The sequence below is a fragment of the Lutra lutra genome, chromosome 12 (assembly GCF_902655055.1).
Source record: "Lutra lutra chromosome 12, mLutLut1.2, whole genome shotgun sequence".
In the NCBI taxonomy this organism is placed as follows: Eukaryota; Metazoa; Chordata; class Mammalia; order Carnivora; family Mustelidae; genus Lutra; species Lutra lutra.
In genome coordinates, this window is record NC_062289.1 from 8,935,503 (window position 1) to 8,957,095 (window position 21,593).

The 21,593-nt window shown below is 36.1% G+C and overlaps 1 protein-coding gene across 4 annotated transcripts in view; it reads right to left on the bottom strand.

The window, feature by feature from the left end:
• CCDC102B (coiled-coil domain containing 102B) overlaps nucleotides 1-21,593 on the bottom strand; it is a 203,624-nt gene that overhangs the window by 84,687 nt on the left and 97,344 nt on the right. For all 4 annotated transcript variants that reach the window (XM_047696565.1, XM_047696564.1, XM_047696566.1 and 1 more), the window contains 2 exons: nucleotides 11,420-12,032; nucleotides 9,375-9,595 (listed from right to left, as the gene is read on the bottom strand). In XM_047696565.1, the coding sequence (XP_047552521.1) occupies nucleotides 9,375-9,595; nucleotides 11,420-12,016 (818 nt within the window). In that variant the 5' untranslated portion in view covers nucleotides 12,017-12,032. The remainder of the gene's footprint in view (nucleotides 1-9,374; nucleotides 9,596-11,419; nucleotides 12,033-21,593) is intronic.

A 21,593-nucleotide genomic window follows, 5' to 3' on the forward strand; every position in this document is an offset into this window, starting at 1 on the left:
GATCGAGCCCCGCATCGGGCTCTCTGCTCAGCAGGGAGCCTGCTTCCCTTCTTCTCTCTCTGCCTGCCTCTCTGCCTACTTGTGATCTCTCTCTGTCAAATAAATAAATAAAAATCTTTAAAAAAAAATTTTATAAGAGGCTCAAGAAGACCACTTCAAACTATGTATTAATTAAACTTTTAATCTTAGTTATAGAGAAACATAGGTGTATTCTAAACATATAATTACATCTAAATTACACCTAGACTTAGAATAGTCAAAGCCAATTCATGAAATGAAAATAATAGAATTTTGCCCAACTGTATTAAAATGAAATGGATTCCTATTCCTTATTTAAGGCAAATTAATAATGCTTAAAATAGAGTATTATTTATCTCTTAATGCAATCTTATCTTAAATGCAATAACTAATATTTATTAGTTTACTGAAATTAAATTATGTATTTTTATTACATAAAATGGTAAAATTTTGTCAGAGAAATGAAAGGACAGGCAATTCATAAACACATATTTAGTGGTAATGTGATGCTTGGATATTTTTATTTTTAGTATGGCTTCATGAAAAAATTTTGTGACTCTATGCAAGCAAGCATTGAGGCCATAAGGACATTGCACACTTAAATTTATGCAGCAGAGGGCCCTCTTCAAATTCTTAATTCCTGGCCTAATCAATTTATTCTATATTTTGGAGGGATTTTCAAAATTGATTAATTTTACAGGTAAATTTATAACTGAAATTGAAATTATCATATCACTTGAACTACAAGGTGACAAAAAAAAACTCACTTTACTCTAAAGAGTATTGCATATTTTATGCACTTCTTTTAAAAAATAACAAGGTCCAGAAAAAATGAAGTATTTTTAATATGATGATATGAACTTTTAAAGATCTAATTGCTAAAATATTTAACATTTGCAGAACTAAAAGATAAAGTGTGAACCCAAATGATTTTTATGGAAAGATATAATTGTATTTCTGTGTAATCTTTTTTTTTTTTTAAGATTTTATTTATTTGACAGAGAGAGATCACAAGTAGATGGAGAGGCAGGCAGAGAGAGGGAAGCAGGATCTCCGCCGAGCAGAGAACCCGATGCGGGACTCGATCCCAGGACCCTGAGATCATGACCTGAGCCGAAGGCAGCGGCTTAACCCACTGAGCCACCCAGGTGCCCCTCTGTGTAATCTTTTGATACTTTGTTAACTATCATGATTCCATAATAATTGAAGATAAAGGGGTACCTTGTTGGTTCAGTTGTTAAGCATCTGCCTTAGGCTCAGGTCATGATTCCAGGGTCCTGAAATCCAAGCCCTGCATCAGGCTCCCTGCTCAGCGGGAAGACTGTTTCTCCCTCTCTCACCCCCCCCTGCTTGTGTTCCCTCTCTCACTCTCTCTCTGAAATTAAATAAATAAAATCCTTTTAAAAAATTGACCATAAAATTTGGACATATATATAGACAGGAAAATAAACCAAAATATTTTTCAGGGATGAAAATTTCTGAAACATAAATATTTGGGGATAGAATTAATCATTTTTGAATGGTTTCATTGTAAAATATCTAATAAGTATTTTCTTAAAGGTCTATTAATATCAAATGCTTTTGCCAGACAAAAACAAATTAACTTGTAATAACATCTAGATACCAATTTTTCTATTAGTTCAAATTATAGAGTTAGTATCAAACTATAAAGAATAAAAAGAAGTTTCTAAATGTGTTTTTAATCAGCAGTGTTTGTCATTTAGGGATTCCATTCCCAAGTAGTTACAATTACAACTTTGAGCATTTGCAGCATCTTTCAGTGAAAAGCCAAAGCCATATATAGTTAATTTAATTAGAAAAGAGGTGAATTTATAGATGACTATAAAGATCAGAGATGTTTGGAACGATCAGAGACTGATCAGACTGGATCCGGAGGCGATCCAGCCAGGAGCAGAGGACTACTCTGATGCCACAGAGCTGATCCTATGAAGACCCCACTGCCTGTTGCCTATGCACTTTCTTGGTTATCAATTGTGTGTCTGACAAGTAAGTATTTCAAATTAGCCAATTTAAGTAGTAAAGGATATTAATAGCTCAAAGAATCTTTTTGAGGCAATTCTGAGAAGATCCTGAGAAGCAAATGGGGAACCTGCAGAGTCAGGGGTACCAAAGAGGATGCCACAGCTATTTTCCCATCAGCATTTCAATGCAGCCACCATTTAGGGACAGACAGCACAGCATGGCCTCAACACCACCAACTCCAGACTTGGCGAGAGTGTCACTAGAGACCAGAGCCCACTGCTGCCTCTGGGATCAAGATGTGGCTATGGCCACAGCCTTTCTCCTCACCGCGATGGATTCTGGGTGCTCGCTGCTTCTTGGGGCATTAGCTTCTGCTAGAAAGTCTGGGTGGCTACCCCTGAAGAGATGCTCCTATGTCAAGTTTCTGCTCCTTAACTACCAGGGAAACTCAGGTTGAGACTTACTAGCAATTGTGTAGTCTATGCAGAGAAAGAGAGTCCATCTCCCTCGGTAGAGGGAGATACTAGAGAGTGAAAAACAATTGCAGAAGTACACAAAAAGTGACTTGAAATGGATTAAATATAAGACTGAAACTCTAAAACTCCTAGAAGAAAACTTAAGGGAAAAATTCCTGGATATTGGTATTTGGCAATACTCTTTTGGATCTGGCACCAAAAGCACACATAAATAAGTGGAAGTACATCAAGCTAAGAAGCTTCTGCCCAGGGCGCCTGGGTGGCTCAGTGGGTTAAGCCGCTGCCTTCGGCTCAGGTCATGATCTCAGGGTCCTGGGATCGAGTCCCACATCAGGTTCTCTGCTCGGCAGAGATCCTGCTTCCCTCTCTCTCTCTGCCTGCCTCTCCATCTACTTGTGATCTCTCTCTGTCAAATAAATAAATAAAAATCTTAAAAAAAAAAAAAAAAAAAGAAGCTTCTGCCCAGGAAAAGAAATAATCAACAAAATGAAAAGGCAACCGAAGGAATGGAGAAAATATTTGGAAACCATGTATCTGATAAGAGGTTAATGTCCAAATTATATAAGGAATTCACACAGCTCAAAAGCAAAAACAAAACAAAACAAAAACGCCCCCAAACAAACCAAAACAAAGAATGAGCAAGGCAGAGTGGACAGTTTTCCAAGAAGACATATAAATGGCCAAGTAAATGAATAGATGCTTAACATAACTCATCATCAGGGAAAAGCAAACCAAAACCGCAGTGAGGTATCTCTTCACCACTTTAGAACGGCTGTTATCAAAAAGACAAACAGTAACAAGTGAGGCTCAGCATGTAGTTAAAATGCCATTGTTGAGGAGAATGTAAAATTGGTGTAGCCGCTATGGAAAAAGATATGCAGGTTCCTCAAAAAATTAAAAACAGGACTGTCATATGATATAGCAATCCCATTTCTAGGTATACAACCCAAGGAAAGGAAATCAGTACCTCGAACAGACTTTGGTGTCACTGCAGCATTGTTCACAAAAGCCAAGATACAGAAGCAATCTGATTGTCCATCTACACATGCAAGATACAGAAAATGTGAGGGGTGTGTGTGTACGTACATACGTAGGACGTTACACTAAGTGAAATAAGCCGGACACAGGATGACAAATACTATTCCCTTTCATTTATACGCACAATCTTAAAAAGTTGAACTCACGGTAACAGAGAGTAGAATGGTGAGCGCCAGGGGCTGGGAAGTGGGGAGAGTTGGAAGATGTCAAACGGCACAAACTTTCGAACTTACTTACGGAGTAAGTTCTGGAAATCTAATGTGCGGCACAAGGACTGTAGCTAACAATAGCGTGTTGGACACCAGAGATTTGCTGAGAGAGTAGATCGCGAGCGGTCTCACCACACACACAAATTATTAATGGCGTTAAGTGATAGATGTATTAACTAGTGGGATTGTGGTGATCATTTCATAGTGCTACCAAAACATCACGTGTGCTTGTCGGGATGAGCACGGGTGACATATGAAACTGCTGATTCACTCTATCGTATAACAGCGACTGACGTGATGCTGCATGTTAACTGGAATTAAAATAGAAAAAGAAACCCACCCAAACCCCATCCTGTTGTACAACTTGGATATACACAAATTTTGTTTCTCAGTTATACTTCAATGAAGCTAGAAAAATAAATACATGTGTATAAAGGAAGACAAGCCATAAATCACTTTATTAAAAAGGCAAAGGTTTACCGCATACCCTGTTAGTAATAATGAACAAGTAAATAGGCCTGGCTAGTCTTTAATAATATTACACTAAATAGTATTAACTAGACTTGCATGCCAATCTGTTGTGTTCACTGAGGAATTCTCAACAAGATTTTAAGTCTCATTTTATTGAGGAAAAAACACACCATTTAATGAAGCAAAGCAAAATAATTGAAGCATATTACCTTCCTGCTATAGAAAATAAACCAAGAAATAAAGTTGAGAGAGGAGGACGGAAGCTGTGCTGAAATGACATGGAGCAAACATTTTCTAAGGGATACAGGTGCCATCTGCAGTTTAATTTGAGAACTGGTTCTAAATGGTAAAATATTTTACCTCATCGTCCCCTTTATTTACGATCTGACGTCGCCAAAGTTCCTCTCCCTCAACGTCTAGGTACACCTAGCTCTCTCTCTAGGAGGATCAGATCCCCTCCTCACCTCACCTTTTCTGCCTGGGAAGTCTTTATCTGAGAGATCAAAAATGCATAAATTCTAATACCTGAGGAACTTCTAGATACTGGATAATTATTTTCATAAAACTGAATAGTGCTCAGAATGCAAATAATATGATAAAGTTTATTGTGTCTGGTAAGGAGGTTCTCATCAGTGACAACGGTGGGAAGGATCCCCTGAGTTCTCTTGGCTGATTCCTGTGCTCCAGTTAAGAGAATTTTCCCACTAGCTGGAAACAGAGAAAAGATTACATTCACATGTTCTCAACTCTGGCCCATCCACTTGCTGAGATTCCAGGAGGAAAACTTGAAAAAGTTAGACAGATTTATTGCAACAGCATATACTATATCCTTGGGAAACATTCTCTTGTGATAGAAAAAAGGCTTTGTGATTGCCTCGCATGGACGGCATGCTGATGCTGACTCACGGACACATAACACCCACGGACCTGTTCATGAAAGAGAGGAGTGAGGAGACAAAGTGGTATCAGAGGTCTTCTTTCCCCCTTATTTTCTGCCCTGACTATGGTTTATATATTGACGTCCCAGCAAACTGGAGAATTTACTTACTATAGGGATTGTTAATTTATCCCCAGGGAGTCAAACATAATGTGTGTGTGTATGTGTGTCTGAGTGGGAGTGTAGAGATACACATGTGTATCATTAAAGCTGGCACCTCAGGCTGTTTACATGTAGGAAGGAGCAGCTTCCTATGGTCCTACTACATTATGTCAGGGAAGTAACACTGTGAGTGGGTGTGAGAGAAGTCTATAACCACTAAAAAGTTAAATCCTTCAAGAAATAAAACACAGAGGTTAGAACTTGACAGCAACTTACAATTCCAGATGAAATTTCTATATGGGTACAGACCTAAAAATTAATTCAATTTTTTCTCCTTCCCACTAATGTCAATCACCTCTATTTGGAATTTATACTTGATGGTAGTATAACAAATATTTATTCCATACACAGGAATATTATTATAATCTATTGTATTATGATTGCATTATCACAATCAATTCATATGGTGAGGTACAGACAAAGCATCTGAAAAAGGGAATTAGGGGTGGGACTAAATTTCAGAGGGACTAATGAGAAATTTCTGGCTAACATACAGAATGGCATATAAAGGGCTTATACTACCTGTGAAAGGTTTGTGGGCATGTTATCATTATTCCAATCCATTTAAATAAGGAAAATTGAAACCATAATATAATATATATTTATATTCATATTTATTTATATTCATGCTTATTTCTCCCATTTTTTCCTACCCATTAAGAGTCTTATAACTAAAGAGACAGAAAAATAATGATTTTCAGATTTGGGGACTGTATTTGACAGTGTATCAACTATTCCACACAATGCTAATAATTGTCTAAGGTGATCATGAATAAATAACAAAAAAATCATACTGAGTAAATCACACTAGTAGTTACCTTCCCACACATAATTCATGTTTGATCCTCACAAGAATTCAGTGGAGAGGGCAGAAGTGATGTTATATGACTTTGAGACAAGGTCGTTAAAACGCCATACATTTCTCTTTGTGTCAAGATGTTCACTTTCGACCAAGCCACTACACTCTGAGGAATCAAAGTGGCCACATGGATAGTCCTTCATGTCTCAAATGATCCCTCAAAATGATAGTCTCAAATATGACAGTATAGTTAGGCTTCAGATGATTCTGGCCCCCAGCCTTCAAGTCATCTCCAGCCTTGAGCCATCCAGCTGAATCCACATGTAGTGAAAGATGAGTTGTCCACACAAAGCCATGCTCAAGCTTCATGAACAGAATAAATGGTGATTGCTGTTTCAACACTAACCACTGTGTGGGAAGTTTTATTATAAAACAACATATAAGAGGCACCTGGGTGGCTCAGTGGGTTAAAGCCTCTGCCTTCAGCTCAAGTCATGATCCTGGGGTCCTGGGATCGAGCCCCGCATCGGGCTCTCTGCTCAGCAGGGGCCTGCTTCCTCCCTCTCTGCCTGCCTCTCTGCCTACTTGTGATCTCTGTCAAATAAATTAAACACACACACACACACACACACACACATAACTGGAATAGAGGTACCACTATCCATATTTTTACAAAGGCAACAACAGCACAGTCTTGGCTAACCCACTATCATGTAGCTGAATATGTCAGAACCAAGGAGGATATCCAGGTCATTTAATCTCAAATCTAGTGCTCACAAATGATCAATGAATAAAGCATGTTTTTCTGCAATCAATAAATCACAAATTGTGAACTGTCCCTTATGAATATTAACATATTTTTCATTTTTATTGACTTGCTGATGTCTACTAATGATGTAAAAATTAGAAAACCCACTGGCTATTCTAGCCATATACATTACTGATTCAAACACAATTAAGGTAAATCTGCCAAAGATGATGAGAACAAGGTTATAATAAAAAATGAGAGAAACTAAAAATGAACAAGTTATAAATTAGTCTTCAAAATTCAAAAATTGACTTCTTTGCCATTGTTTCTGGAGATTTCCTCTGATCCTTTCTTGTCTTTTGGTCTTTCCTTTATAATCAAGAGTTCCCTTTAATATTTCTTGCAGGGCTGGTTTAGTTGTCATGAGCTTCTTTTTGTCTGGGAAACTCTTTATCTTTCCTTACCTTCTGAATGTCAGCCTTGCTGGATGGAGTATTCTTGGCTGCAGATTCTTCCCATTTAGCCCTTGAATATGTCATGCCTTCCCTTCTGGCTCACCAAGTTTGTTGAGAAATCTCTAGCTAGCGTTATGGGTTTTCCCTTCTAAGTGAAGGACTTCTTTTGTCTTGTTGCTTTTCTTATTTTTGCATCACTGTATCTTGCAAATATAATTACAATATACCTTGGTGTTGGCCTGCTTTTATTGATTCTCATGGGAGTTCTCTGTGCATCTGGATCTGGATGACTATTTCCTTCCTCAGATTAGGGAAATTTTCTGCTATTATTTCTGGAAATATATTTTCTGCTCCATTTTCTCTCTCTTCTTCTGGGACTCCAATAATATGAATACTACTACACTTGATAGAGTCACTGATTCTCCAAGTCTATTCTCATGTTGTATAATTCTTTCTTTTGTTCTGCCTCATTATTTTCCATTATTTTGTCTTCTAGGTCACTAATTCATTCCTCTGCTTTTTCCAGCCTGTAGTTCCTTGCATCAAGCCTGTTGCCAATCTCACTTATTGCATTCTTCATCGCTGATTGATTCTTTTTAAACTCTTTTATCTTTGTGTAAGGGTCCAAATGGCAGTAAATACATATCTATCAATAATAACTTTCAATGTAAAGGAATAAATGCTCCAATCAAAAGACACAGGGTATCAGAATAGATTAAAAAAATTATATGCTACTTATAAGAGATTCATTTTAGACCTAATGACACCTGCAGATTGAGAGTGAGGGGATGGAGGAATATTTATCATGCAAATGGATATCAAAAGAAAGTCAGAGGAGCGATGCTTATATTAGACTAAATATATAGACTAAAACTAGAATTTTTTGTTCTTGTATTGTTTCTGTCCTGCTTTGGTAGCAGGGTAGTGATGGTCTCATGGAATGATTTTGAATATATTTCCTCTATTCCATTATTTGTAAGATTTTGATAAAATTGTCATTATTTTTTTTAATGTTTGATAGAATTCACCAATGAAACCATGTGGTCCTGGACTTTTCTGTGTTGGAATATTTTTGATTCCTAATTCTACTTTCATTCTTGTTATTGGTCTAAGAAGATTTCCTATTTCTTGGATTCACGATTCAATCTTAGTAATTTGTTTGTTTTTAGAAATCATCTGTTTTGTTTTGTTTTTCCTAAGTTTGTTTATGGTAACATCATACTCTATATTTCTGTGGATATCTATTGTATTATTTTCTCCTCCATTTCTCATTTTGGTTTTTGAGTCTTCTCTTTTTTCTTGATTAATGTAGTTAAACCATTGCCAATTTTGTTTATTTTATTATTATTATTTTTTTAAACTGGTCACTACTTTAATGTTAAGTTTTTGTTTATTCTGGTCTTTTTTATTTAATTCTGATTTTCCTTTGTTATTTTCCTCCTCTACTAAATTTTAGCTAAGTTCTTTTTTTTCTAGTTCCTTGTGGTAAAATGTTATTTATTTGAACTTTTTTTCTTAACACAAGTATTTTTAGGATAAATTTCACTCTAACATCTACTTTTGCTGCATCCCACAGATTTTAAAATATTGTATTTTCTTTTTCTTATGTTTTGAAACATGCTGATTTGCTGTTGTATTTGTAATTTGGCCCACTGCCTGTGCAGTAGTGCGTTATTAATATTTATATATTAAATATTTAATATTTTAAAAATTCAAAAAATGAATATACATCTAACTCATTTTTATTTTTATTTATTTATTTATTTAAACATTTATTTGACAGACAGTGAGAGCAGGAACACAAGCAGGGGGAGTGGGAGAGGGAGAGCAGGCTCCCGCTGGGCAGGGAGCCTGATGTGGGGCTTGATCCCAGGACCCTGGGATCATGACCTGAGCTGAAGGCAAATGCTTAAGGACTGAGCCACCCAGGTGTCTCTAACTCATTTTTAAAATATTACTACTTCATGGCTAATCATAGGTCAAATACATTATCAAATGGCCTGCTTGCGCTTGCTAGACTTAACGTCAATAAGTTTGAAAATCAGGCTTGGTTAAAGGAAAAAATGATTAGCACTTACTCTTTTTCTTTCCATAAAATTTTTTGGAACTCATCCAGATGCACCTGCAAAGGTGAAATTTCAGGCACTTTACTCTCCAAAGGCAGGTTTATTGCTTGCAGTCTTAATGCAGATTTCAGTGTGCAATTTTCAGAACCACCATTTTTGAATGAATTAGGACAGTCAAGATTGAGTTTCATCTCCTCATTTAATCTTAACTGGCCAATAATCAAACCTTCTTCCTGAAAAGAAAAAAAACATATAAAATAATTATTGTTATTTTTTAAATCTGGTGTAGAAAAATCATGAAGAAAACATATTTTTGGAAGGAAATAAATGTTATGATTCAGCATGAAATTCCTATTTTCATTTCTTTATCAGTCTGTAAGAGGTATATGGTTGAACTTTAACTTGCATTCCTCAAGTTTTTTTTCTTATATGTTCTACATTACAGTGAAATACATTTCAGTCTTTGAAAAATTTCCATTTCAATGGAATCTAGGTTATAGCTACCATAAATCTCATGTATCATAGAAAGGCTTAAAATTTTAGATGGAATTATAGAAGAGCAAGATATTATGATTTATATTTTTAGAGGTGGAATTAAATAGAAAGGAATTAAGTAGAAAGGAATAACGATATAAGTAGAATTAAGGAGAAAGGAATTAAAGGAAATAAGTAGAATTAAGTAGAAAGGAATAACGATATAAAGAGATTTTATTTAAAGAGATAAAATGAATTCCTAAAGTTTCTGCAAGTATGGTCCATAGGTTGTTAACAGTATTTTCCAGGTTAAAAAAAATGGATAAATAAGGTTATGAACTGCTATATAAAATAAATTTTTAAAAAGTTTATTTCATGCAGAATTCTCAAAAACTTCAAGATTTCAAGAATACCAAGAAAATCCCAAAGTGGATAATGTGAAGCATTCCATAAAGATATTTCCCTATGGTACCCATTTTATAGGAATTAATTGTGAGGCTAAAGTCCCAAACCTTGGGAAATGTTTAAACTACTGTATGAGGGACGCCTGGGTGGCTCAGTTGGTTAAGCAGCTGCCTTCGGCTCAGGTCATGATCCTAGCATCCTGGGATCGAGTCCCTCATCGGGCTCCTTGCTCATCAGGGAGCCTGCTTCTCCCTCTGCCTCTGCCTGCCATTCTGTCTGCCTGTGCTTGCTCTCTCTCCCTCTCTCTCTGACAAATAAATAAATAAAATCTTTTAAAAAAATAAATAAATAAACTACTGTATGAATAATTTATTATTATTGTCATAATTAGGGTAAAGAGAGTAGTCTCTCTAAATATTTAATTTTCACATAAAAAATACTGAGTTAACTTTTCTTAAAACTATAAGTAAGATCAGTAATATGGGCTACTGAATTGTGTCTCATTCAAAAACTTATATGTTGGGCGCCTGGGTAGCTCAGTGGTTAAAGCTTCTGCCTTCGGCTCAGGTCATGATCTCAGGGTCCTGGGCTCGAGCCTCACATCGGGCTCTCTGCTCAGCAGGGAGCCTGCCTCCTCCTCCTCTCTCTCTCTGCCTGCCTCTCTGCCTACTTGTGATCTGTCTGTCAAATAAATAAAAATCTTAAAAAAAAAAAAAAAAACACTTATACGTTGAAGTCTTACCCTGCCCTGTCCCCAGTACCTTAGAATGACACTGCATTTGGTATAGGGTCTTTAAAGAGGTCATTAAGTTAAAAATGAGGTCATGATGGTGGGCCTAGAGATAGTTTCTTTATGAGGAAATTTGGAGATAAAACACACACAAAGAAAAGATGATATAAAGACACAGGGAGAAGATGGTCATCTATAAGCCAAGGAGAGGTCTCTCAAGAAACCAAACCTGTCTACGCCTTGATCTCACACTTCTAGCCTCTAGAACTATGAGAAAATAAACTTCTGTTGCTGAAGCCACCCAGTCTGTGGTACCTGGTTATGGCAGCCCAAGCAAATAAATATAGTCACCACCGGGTTTGTCATTTTCCCTTTCCTCCCCGTTACTGTATAGGGCATTTGAATATGCTCATAATCTCTGAATTCCTCTACTGAGTTCTTTTCTTACCTTACTATCTGTGTTGTCCTTTGTAGGAAATTCTCTTTTCACCAGACGTTCTCTGATAGACTTACATGTTTGTGAACCAATTTGAAATCGTTCTCCTTGTGCAGAGGGCACTTCTATGAAACCAGGATGCTTCAGGTCCTGGGTGATTTCTAACACCTTTTGATGTGGCAAACTTTGTTTCTTTTTCAATGCACTCAATTCTTTCATTGTCATCTCTAATTTTATTCTGAGCTGTCTTCCCTCCTCCCTGGCGCTGTTCCTTTCAGCCCGAACTTTGCTCCACTTTTCTCTCCAGTTGGCAGTGCAGTCTGACCACCACCGCATGGTCTTCTCCATCTGGGCAGCTCTGGCCTTGACTTCTTCAAGTTCCCGCAGGCGAAGCTCTTCACAGATATTCCATTCACTGCTGGTGCATGAGTGTGCATAGATGTTGTGAGCAGAATGTGATTGCAGCCCCTGAAGTGGCAAACAGTAATGACAAGTGTCCCTGGGCAGGGAAGCAGGTGCTACCATGTCACAAGGCGGTTTTGTTGATGACTGCTGCATCTGGAAGATTTGTGTTTCCTCAATTAACCGATGGATGGAATCTAAATTCATATTTATCTTTTCAGGTCTAAGAAAAGACAGAGAACATAATTATATTTGAGTTTCCCTTGCAATTACAAGAGCAAGACCTACATTTAAAAAAGAAGGTTTATGAAAACAATGTATCTTTCAATAGTGCATATTTTCCTTTCCACTGTAACTAAAAATATGGAAAAACTCATGCATTTATAATTTTCCTCAAAAAACCAGAAATTGCTCCTATTACATTTTGCCAAATGAGTAAAAATAAAAATATAATGATGCAATTGGGGGGTAGCATATGACATGAATAATTCATTTTAAGAAATCCAATTCTTTTCAGGTAATATTTACTGTAATATATGTTGTCCACTAACTACTCAGTGATCCTCTTTTCCCTGCTAATTCAAGCACAACCTGTTTAAGTGGAAGGCAGAAGCTATTGATTTCTGGGAGGATAAATGTCTATTTTAATCCTAGGGGCTAAATCCTAACTGGTCTCTTCCATGATGGCCTCCACTTCACTGAGCATTTACTAGTCTCAAGTCAGCATAGGAACTAGTCGTGGCTGAGATTTCAGGGGAAATCTGCAGGGAAAGTTTCCCACCTAAAAAACACGGGAAAAAAACAATTACAAAATGAAAAACTCTTTTCTTCTGCTTCTTTCTGCCTAAACCAAGACATGATTCTGGAAGAAGGCAAGTGTAACAGCCACCTTATAATATTTAAAATGGTAGAACAGAAAGAGGAAAAGCACTTGATTGAATGATGAACTGCAGCATGAAAGCTAGAATGTGTACCTGTGGTTTTCTTGCCATGTGAGAATGATTACCTAACTTTATTTAAGGTGTGATTGCTGAGTTTTCTGTCACTTGCAGTCAAAATGGCATCAGACTGATACATGAATTATTTTCATCCCATGATTAATATTATGATAAATTCTAAAAATATATATACTGAATGAGACATGGTGTTTGTCTTAAAGATTTTGTAGTTCAGTGGATGAGACAGGCACATAAAAATTAAAAAATAAATATTCACACAGTAAAATATATTTATTACTCCATCAATTTTTTACTTAGTACATATTGTGTGTCAAGTTGGTGCTAGGTTGCTAGGGTATGTAGGAGGTGCTGTAAGGAGCACTGCTCAGGAAAGTGATGAAACGTCTCCTACATGAAGAGGCTTCCCGGCACAGAAAACACTGAGGGGTCTTAGCAATTTCAAAGCTTTATAAAGGAATTGCAGGCCACTTTCCATATAAATAACAAAGACAAATTAATTGGTAAAAGCAGACCTACTTATCAGTATGTATATCCATTACTTTATTCAATATGGCAACATAGCTATATTGATGACAGCAAGGAGAACCTTTCCTTTAAACTGAACATTTAAAACATGCAGGTTAATCTACAAATTAATAAAGTTCTGTAGTTATATAAGATTGCCCATTTTTACTATCAAATAAGATATATTGGTATAAATAACATTTAATGTACATGACATTAACTCCTCTCATTTTTTATTTGCTTTTATACAGTTACAGATCATAAGCTGTCTCCTTACAAACCATCCTCTTCATCAACTGAAGGGATTTCATAAAACTAACAACCTAGAAAATAAGTTTTTTCTTTTTTTAAAAGATTTTTTTTTTAAGAGGGAAATAGAGCATGAGCGGGGTGGGGGCAGGGAAAGAGGAACAGAGAGAATCCTCAAGGAGACTGCTCTCTGGGCATGGAGCCTGGTGTGGGGCTCAATCCCAGAACCCTGATATCATGACCTGAGTCAAAATCAAGAGTTGGCTGCTTAACTGACTGAGCTACCCAGGCGCCCCCAGAATAAATCTTTATATGCTGACTTACAAAATAAGTCTTTATTGAAAAAAAAAATATTAAATGTATATCACTCTCAAGTTAAAAGAAAAAAAACCATTTTAACAAGTGTTCTGTAGAGGTGCCAGACCAATTCACTCCTTATTATAACACTTAGAGTACTACAGATTCATGGTTGTAATTATTTTTGTTAGCATTGGTACAAGTCCAAGCACATTTGAATTAGTGCTGATTTGGAGTAACTGTTCCCTACATTTACTGCAATTCAGAGGGCAATGATAATAAAGCTGACCAAATTTCTTGGACCATTAGTAAACTGAGACCAATATTAAAAATGAAAATAAGGAACTCTTAGAAGCACACCACATAGTTTATGTATATGTCCACATATCATACAAATACATATATTTGTGTGTGTGTGTGTGTGCGTGTGTGCAAATATACATATATATATTCATTATTCACTATTTAATAATACTTCCGATATTTCCCTTGGCTGGAATTCCAAAATAAAAACAGAAAACTTATTTTAGCATATTAAATTTAAATTTATCCTTGCCATTTTTCAAACTAAATCAGTATCATAAAATTATAATGTCCTTAAAAATTCTCATTAACTTTATTTCACTATTGTTTTGAAGATTCTATAATTGGATTCTGGTACATGGAGACCTTTCCTACCAATTAACTACGTATTTTTTCACATCTGACTAAACAAAATTGAGTTGGGGTTTAATCATTCAGTCCTTGAACTTGAATAGTTTTTCCTGTTCTAAAGTGTTTCTCAAGCAAGTGTAAATGACATATTGAATCCTTATGTGTATCTATTAAGGCACTCATTTTCCCTATACATATGTGCATGTTCCTTATGTTTTCTTTCAATGACTGTGGAAGTATTTGTCAGTGGTTGTAGCACAAAGTCTTTGGTGCATGAGAAAATATTTTAATGCTATTGACTCTTGGGTTTCTTACACTAAATTTTGCATTGTCCTTACCATAAAAAGGAGGGAGGGGGCACAAGGAAACTCTTGAAGGTGGTGGATATGCTTATTACTTTGATTATGGCGATGGGCTCACAGGTGCATGTCAATGTCCTAATTCATCAAATCATATATGTTAAATACGTGCAATATTTTGTATCTACTACACCTCAATAAAGCTATTAAAAAATGTTCATATAATCAGGCTACCCTGAAGACTAACAGTAAAATATATAACCAAATAAATTAAATATGATGGGCCTACTCTGTATAAATAATACTATTAAACATTATATTTCACTAAAGAGAAGCTTAATGTATACGACATTGAGTTCCAGATTACATTGATTCAAGTTCTGATCCTGTCACTTCCCATATAAATGATCTTGGACAAATTATATAAATTTCCTTTGACTCATTATCCTTATCTGTAAGGGGAGACAGAAATATCATTGTACTTCAGTTAGTTCTTGTGACCATTAAATGAAAAACACCACAGACTGTCCGGTCCAGGTTGTCTCTTAGGCAAGGTGACAGTTTTCCCCAGTGCTATACAAGTCACCAAATATGTTAGTTTGGACTACTGTATCATTTTTTTTTTCAGTTTCTTTTCTCTTCTGGAAAGAGTGATGTTATACTTTAAAAACAAGGACAGCAAAGGATAAATAAGATTTACCAAAAAGCTCCTAAATTCATGTAATAAAGACAAAATCAATTTCTATATCATATTCATATTATCAGTGAAATATTCAGCGCTACTATTATCTGCATCCTAGAGATGAAGAAACCAGGGCTTAGGGATCTAATGTAACCAACTCAAGTCATATACTAAGAACGGGCCAACCCAGTTCGGGAATTAAGAAATTTGAATCCAGAGTCATTGCCTCCCCATATCAAAAGCCTACAACTTCAAAATACTATGTTCACAATAATAAGATCATCTTTTAGGTTATTTCGGAAATATAGTTGGCATATTTCCATTTTGGATATGTTTATGCTCCAATATCTCCCACTAAATCACACCACAATTGGTCAACTGATCCCGACACTAGGCTTTGAGTGAATTTCATCTCATCAGTGCTTAAAAGAACTGGAAGTTTAGGGCCCAGAAATCCCTGCAGCTTGTCTCTGTCATCCTGCTTCTGTGCCCCACGCCTCAGTTACCCTGATGTGTCCATTCCCCGCACAGACCTCCCCTCAACTTTCTCCTTTGATCAATCAGATTGCTATGCAAGAGACTCTCCTCTCTCCACACGCTCACCTCCCCTTGGTTTCTCATCCTTCAGGTATCAGTCAGAGAGACCCATGCTTGGCTCTCCTCCATCCCTTACAGGCCTGACATCTGAGCAGAAAGTGTACTTTGAGCTTCCTCTGTGGTGGTGAACAAAATACACATGGATTCTGCCATCCTGGGACCTTGTTAATAACCAAAAGCAATAAATCAAGCTACAATCACAAATTTTAACACTCTTTGAGAGAAATAAACAGTGTGTTGTGATTCAACACATACCTTATACTTAAGGAAGTCTCTCCGAAGTGACAGATGTCTCATGTATTATCTGAAGAATGAGTGGACCAGAAATAAAAGCATTTTTGGCAGAAGTTATACTATCAGGGCAGAATCGAATACGGTCCAAAGGGATTTCTGCTTTATTGTTTGTACTTATTGCTTTCCATTAACCTATAGGAAATGAATTCTAAATGCAACCCTTCTTGGACTTTTTTTTTCCCCTAAGAAGCACAGGACTGCTAATGCATACACAATAATGTTAATAAAAGCCATAAGCGAAGAGTAAATAGAAAAATACAGATTCAAAACATAACACTAAGGAACAGTTGTTATTTTAGGTATGATGCCATACAGTCTGATAAAAAACAAAAAAGAAAAATCAGTTTTTAATATCCAGGAAAGTAAAACACCATACTGTTAAAGTGTGGCCCGTCAAACATACGCATGTGATTAGTATAATAAAAATGTATATACTGTACGGGTTTAAAGCAGAAAAAAATATTTTTAGGAAAGTTTTGCAAGAGAACACTAAATATGAAATATGAGACTCCAGCTGTAACAGGAAGGGAGGTGAACAATTACAGGGAATGGCGAGATCATGCCACTACGGGAAAGCTCAGCGTCTGCCCATGGTAAGTATTATATTCTAAAAATCCACACACTGTGACAAATTATACAGTTATAGTCTATATTTGTTGTTGTGAATGTGAGATTTTGGAACCATACAGAAGCAGGAAATACTTGCACAAAAAGGTAATTAATAATATCGAATAAATTTATATGTTATTTAAAGCTTGGATACTTTTTATCCCCAAAAGCCTTGTAGTAAAAGCATAAATGAAAACACTTTAAAACACATATATTTATGTTTCCTAACAGTCATTATCAAACTGTAAATTTCATTATCTGATCAATTAGAAATTAACTTTATTTTAAAGAATTGGCATGGAATTCATATAAGCCCCGCCCTTTTCTTAGCAGACTCTTCTTCCCTGCTTCCTAAGTCTTTAACCTCTTACTCTTCCCCAGTGTTGTTGAAGACATGTGTGATGCCTTATATTAGTCTAGATTTTCAGTAAAAAATTATTTAAGAAAAATGATATATTTCTTAGATAATGCTCAATGATTAAAAAAAACTCCATTTTTAAAAAAAAATCTATTTCAGAATAATCTCTCCACATCATATCTTGATGTCATTACTACCATTCCCAGACAATAGCAATGTCTTCTCTGCTTAAAGAAGAAAACAAAAACAAAAACAAAGCCCATAAAAAAGACTACATGTATAATAAACACCTTATAGATCAGACATAGAAAGTGATCAGACTTATTTCTTTGGAGTATGAATAGAGGAATAAAGAAAGATCCAAAATCCACAATCCATTTCCATTTTATAAAAGCCAATGTATCATTTGTAATGAAGCTTGGAAAATGAAAATTTCTTTTTTCTGGCAAGCTGATCATCTTGAAGCTCTTATAATGCTTTGCCTGCCAATTACCAATTTAGGTTCAGATCATTTAGAATTTCTTGGAGGATATAACATAATTTAACTATTCTTATGTAGAACTTAGGGTATCAATCAGGTTCGAGCAAGTTCTGTTTTAAAATATTCCTGAAATATCTCACCAGTGCACAAATATTGAGACATAAAGATATTTTATCTAAGATTTGAGTTTATAGCTTAAATATGTTTCTTCTAACGATATATACAAAACCTATGTTATTTATTACCTAGTTGCATGGAAGCCTGACACTTGTTAAATTCCTTGGCATATTTATGTTTAAATTTCAAGGTTTTGGTGAACAAAACCACAAATGATCCTAATTTTCTCATGCAATCGAATCCAACTTAATAGCGGCAAATAAACGAAAATACCTGTTGAGAACTACGCCAAAAATAAAATTAGTATTAGCTGTGGAACTATAAAGCCCTGTGGAATCTGATTTTCATATAAGAATAATCTTGCTACTGTTTCCAGGTGGCCAACAATCAGAGTGCATGTCTTTTGAAAAGAGCTTTGAAAAAAATGTGGTCATGTCAAAGATCCTACCACTTTCCAAAGTTGGACAGGTGACCCTGAATCTGGAATATGCATCACTATGTAAGTATCATTTTGTATAATTTCATAAAAATTAATGAATGAGAGGAAAATGTAACTTTGCCCATAAATATTAGTTAAAAATAAAAATTCCAAAGAGCAAATAGCCAATCATGATTATTATTAATTTATAATGTGAAAGTGAATTACCCTATAAAATAATTCCTATCACAGTTCCACAACAAACCAAGCAGTGCTAAAAGAGAGTGGTTATGCTTTCTTTTGTTATTTAAAAACTATTTATTTGTTAAAATTATAGATTTTCTTTAATATTGGATCCATCAACATTTTCTAATATTTCTGTCCACTTCAGGGTTTGAAACCACCAACTATTCCAGTTTTCCTATGCATTTCCTAAGCAAAATTCCTACATCATTTACCCATTCACACTTGGTCCTAAAGAATGTATGAGGCAAAGTCAGAAATTCTTCATAGATCTGGTTACACTTTGCACTGAACAAGAGAAAGCCCTTTCCTGTCAATAGGACTCAGTAATATTTTCTCACAGCCATCTGATGGAATGTGCATAGTTGCCAACTACTCCGTGTTAGCTGACTGGAACATTTTCACAAGCTTAGTAATGAAGTTTGGAGAATACAGTCCAACTGATTGTCATGTTTACTGCTGAAATGCAGTTATAAAATTTTTTAATAAAAAGAACTATTCTTAAAGTCTGTTTCATTTCCCCAATTGTACATTCTTTACATTAATAATCCAAATTGGCTAAAATGTATCCCACATCAAAAGGGTAACAGAAAAAAACTGGAATCAGAAGCAGAAATGTTATAATGCATGTAGATTACGAGCCATACCTATGCAAAATATTTCCGAGTACTTAGCTGCATTCACTCTACTTCTGACTAAAGCAAACCAATATTCACATAAAATCATGCAAGATAGTATTTGTTAAGCTTTATTTCTTAATGTATGATTTGGAATTTGATTTTCAGGGTAAAGAGCTATGACCATATTGGGTGGCAGAGATTAAAATTCATCCTTTGAATTATAAATCAGATCAAATAAGTCTTTAAAAAGCTCAACTCCCCTAAATCACAAGACTGCTGATTCATCAAAAGTTATAGAGAACATCTAGAAGAGATGGGCAAGGTAATTTTTTTTTTTTTTTTCTGGATAAGACCACATTTTAGAAAGCCAGACTCCAGAGTTTAAGAGGCAATTTGGAAGCCCTCAGATTTGTAGCTACTCCCCATTAAGGGCTACCGAGGGCCTAGTATCCAAAATATTTGCCAGAGTCATCTTCAGAAGTTTCAAATATATCCCCCAAGAAGTTGTGTAAGGTTGTCATCCTAGTCTTTTTTTTTTTTTTTAAGATTTTATTTATTTATTTGAGAGAGAGAGCGTACACAAGAACAGGGTTGGGAGGCGTAGCATGAGGGGCTGATGCAGGGCTGAATCCCAGGCCCCGAGCTGAAGGCAGCCACTTAACCAGCTGAGCCACCCGCTGTCCTGCCATCCTTGTCTTGAGGGTCAAGTAAAGCAATGTTTTAAATACAGAAATTAGTATTTGTTTATTCAGTTTAATCATTAGATAGTGCCGTGATAAAACACATATAACTTGCACTAAGGAGCAACAGACAACTCTGCAAATAGTTACTAACATAGTAAAGGTGGTAGATTAGTTACCTATTGCTGCTGTCGCAAACTATCACAAACTTAATGGCCGGAAGCAACACAGATTTATTATCTCACACTTCTGAAATTCAGATGCTCAAAATAAATCTCTAAAATCAAAGTGTGGACAGGGCTGGTTTCTTCTAAGGTCTCTAAGGGGAGGATCATTTCCTGGCCCTTTTCAGCTCCTAGAGGCCCCTTACCTTCCCTGGCTCGTGGTCCCTTCATCAGACTACTCCAACTCTTCATTCCCATCATCATTTCCCCTATAGCCAATGCTGATTTTCTTCTCTTCTCCTGTAAGGACCTTTGTAATTATATTGACCCCATCCTGATAATCCAGGATAATCTCCCCATCTCTGGAGATTTAATTTAGCCACACCTGTAAAATCTCTTCTACCAGGTGAGGTAACAGATTACAGGTTCCAGATATTAAGATGTGGACATCTCTGGGCGCCAAGTGATCTTGTTCAGCCTACATCAGTGATATAGTAGAAAAGAGACTGGATTTTGAAGCCACATAAATATGACATCAAGTTCTTTCCATAATTTGCCTATTTCTTGCTTTGTGATTTACCATCCTGTGGCCTTAGAAACTTAATTTATGTGTGAGTTTCTTCATCTATAAAATGGGGATATTAATAGCTTTGCCATGGTTGTTTCAAGGGCACCTCATGAATTTTCCCTCTGTATGGGTCATTTCCCTCAGTATAACCTCAGCAACTGTCTGCACCATCACCACCTTCATGAAGGAATGCCCCCATTTCTCTGCTCCAATGACAAGAGACAGTTTATCTCACGTGTTGTTTATTTTCACTGCTTTCATTTCCTCACATCCCATTCTTTCATCCACCCATTTTAATTGCAAATCTGTACCTTCCATTCCACAGAAATCCCACTTGTCAAGATCACAGATGACTTTAAGAGTGACAAATTGGGTATTCATTTTTTACCCTTGCCTAATGTGACCTCAACAATGTTCACAACAACTGAAAATTCCTTGCTCTTTAAACACATTTGTCACATTTTTTCCTTATCACACATGCTTCTCATTATTCTGTTATCTCCTCCTTCTTGGCCTCCTTTGTTTCTCCCTGCTGCTCCTCTCTAAATGCTGGAGAGTCCAAAGCTTGCTAAGATGAAATAGAACGTCTTTGCCATTGAATGTCAAGTTGTTATCTCCAGTCCCTTCACCTCTCCTGAGCTTCAGACACATAGTGACTCTGTACTTCCACTTGGACATCCTAAGAAATCTCCACGTCAACCTAACATACAAAATTGAACTTCTGCTCCCCAGCCTGCAGCAGATTTGTTTTCTTTCCATTGTTAACATCCCAGCAAATGGTACCACCATCCATCTAACAGCTGAAGTAAAAAACCTAGTTTCTCTATGACTCACATTTTGTCGGTAAGTTCTATTACCTCATTTCTTCAAATAACTTTCTAGATCCATGTATTTCTTTCCACTTTCACTGTATCTATCCTGTGGAAATCACCAGCACCCCTTCCAGCATTACTACTTCTGAAATGCCTACTAATACTCCTGTCTAGTTAAT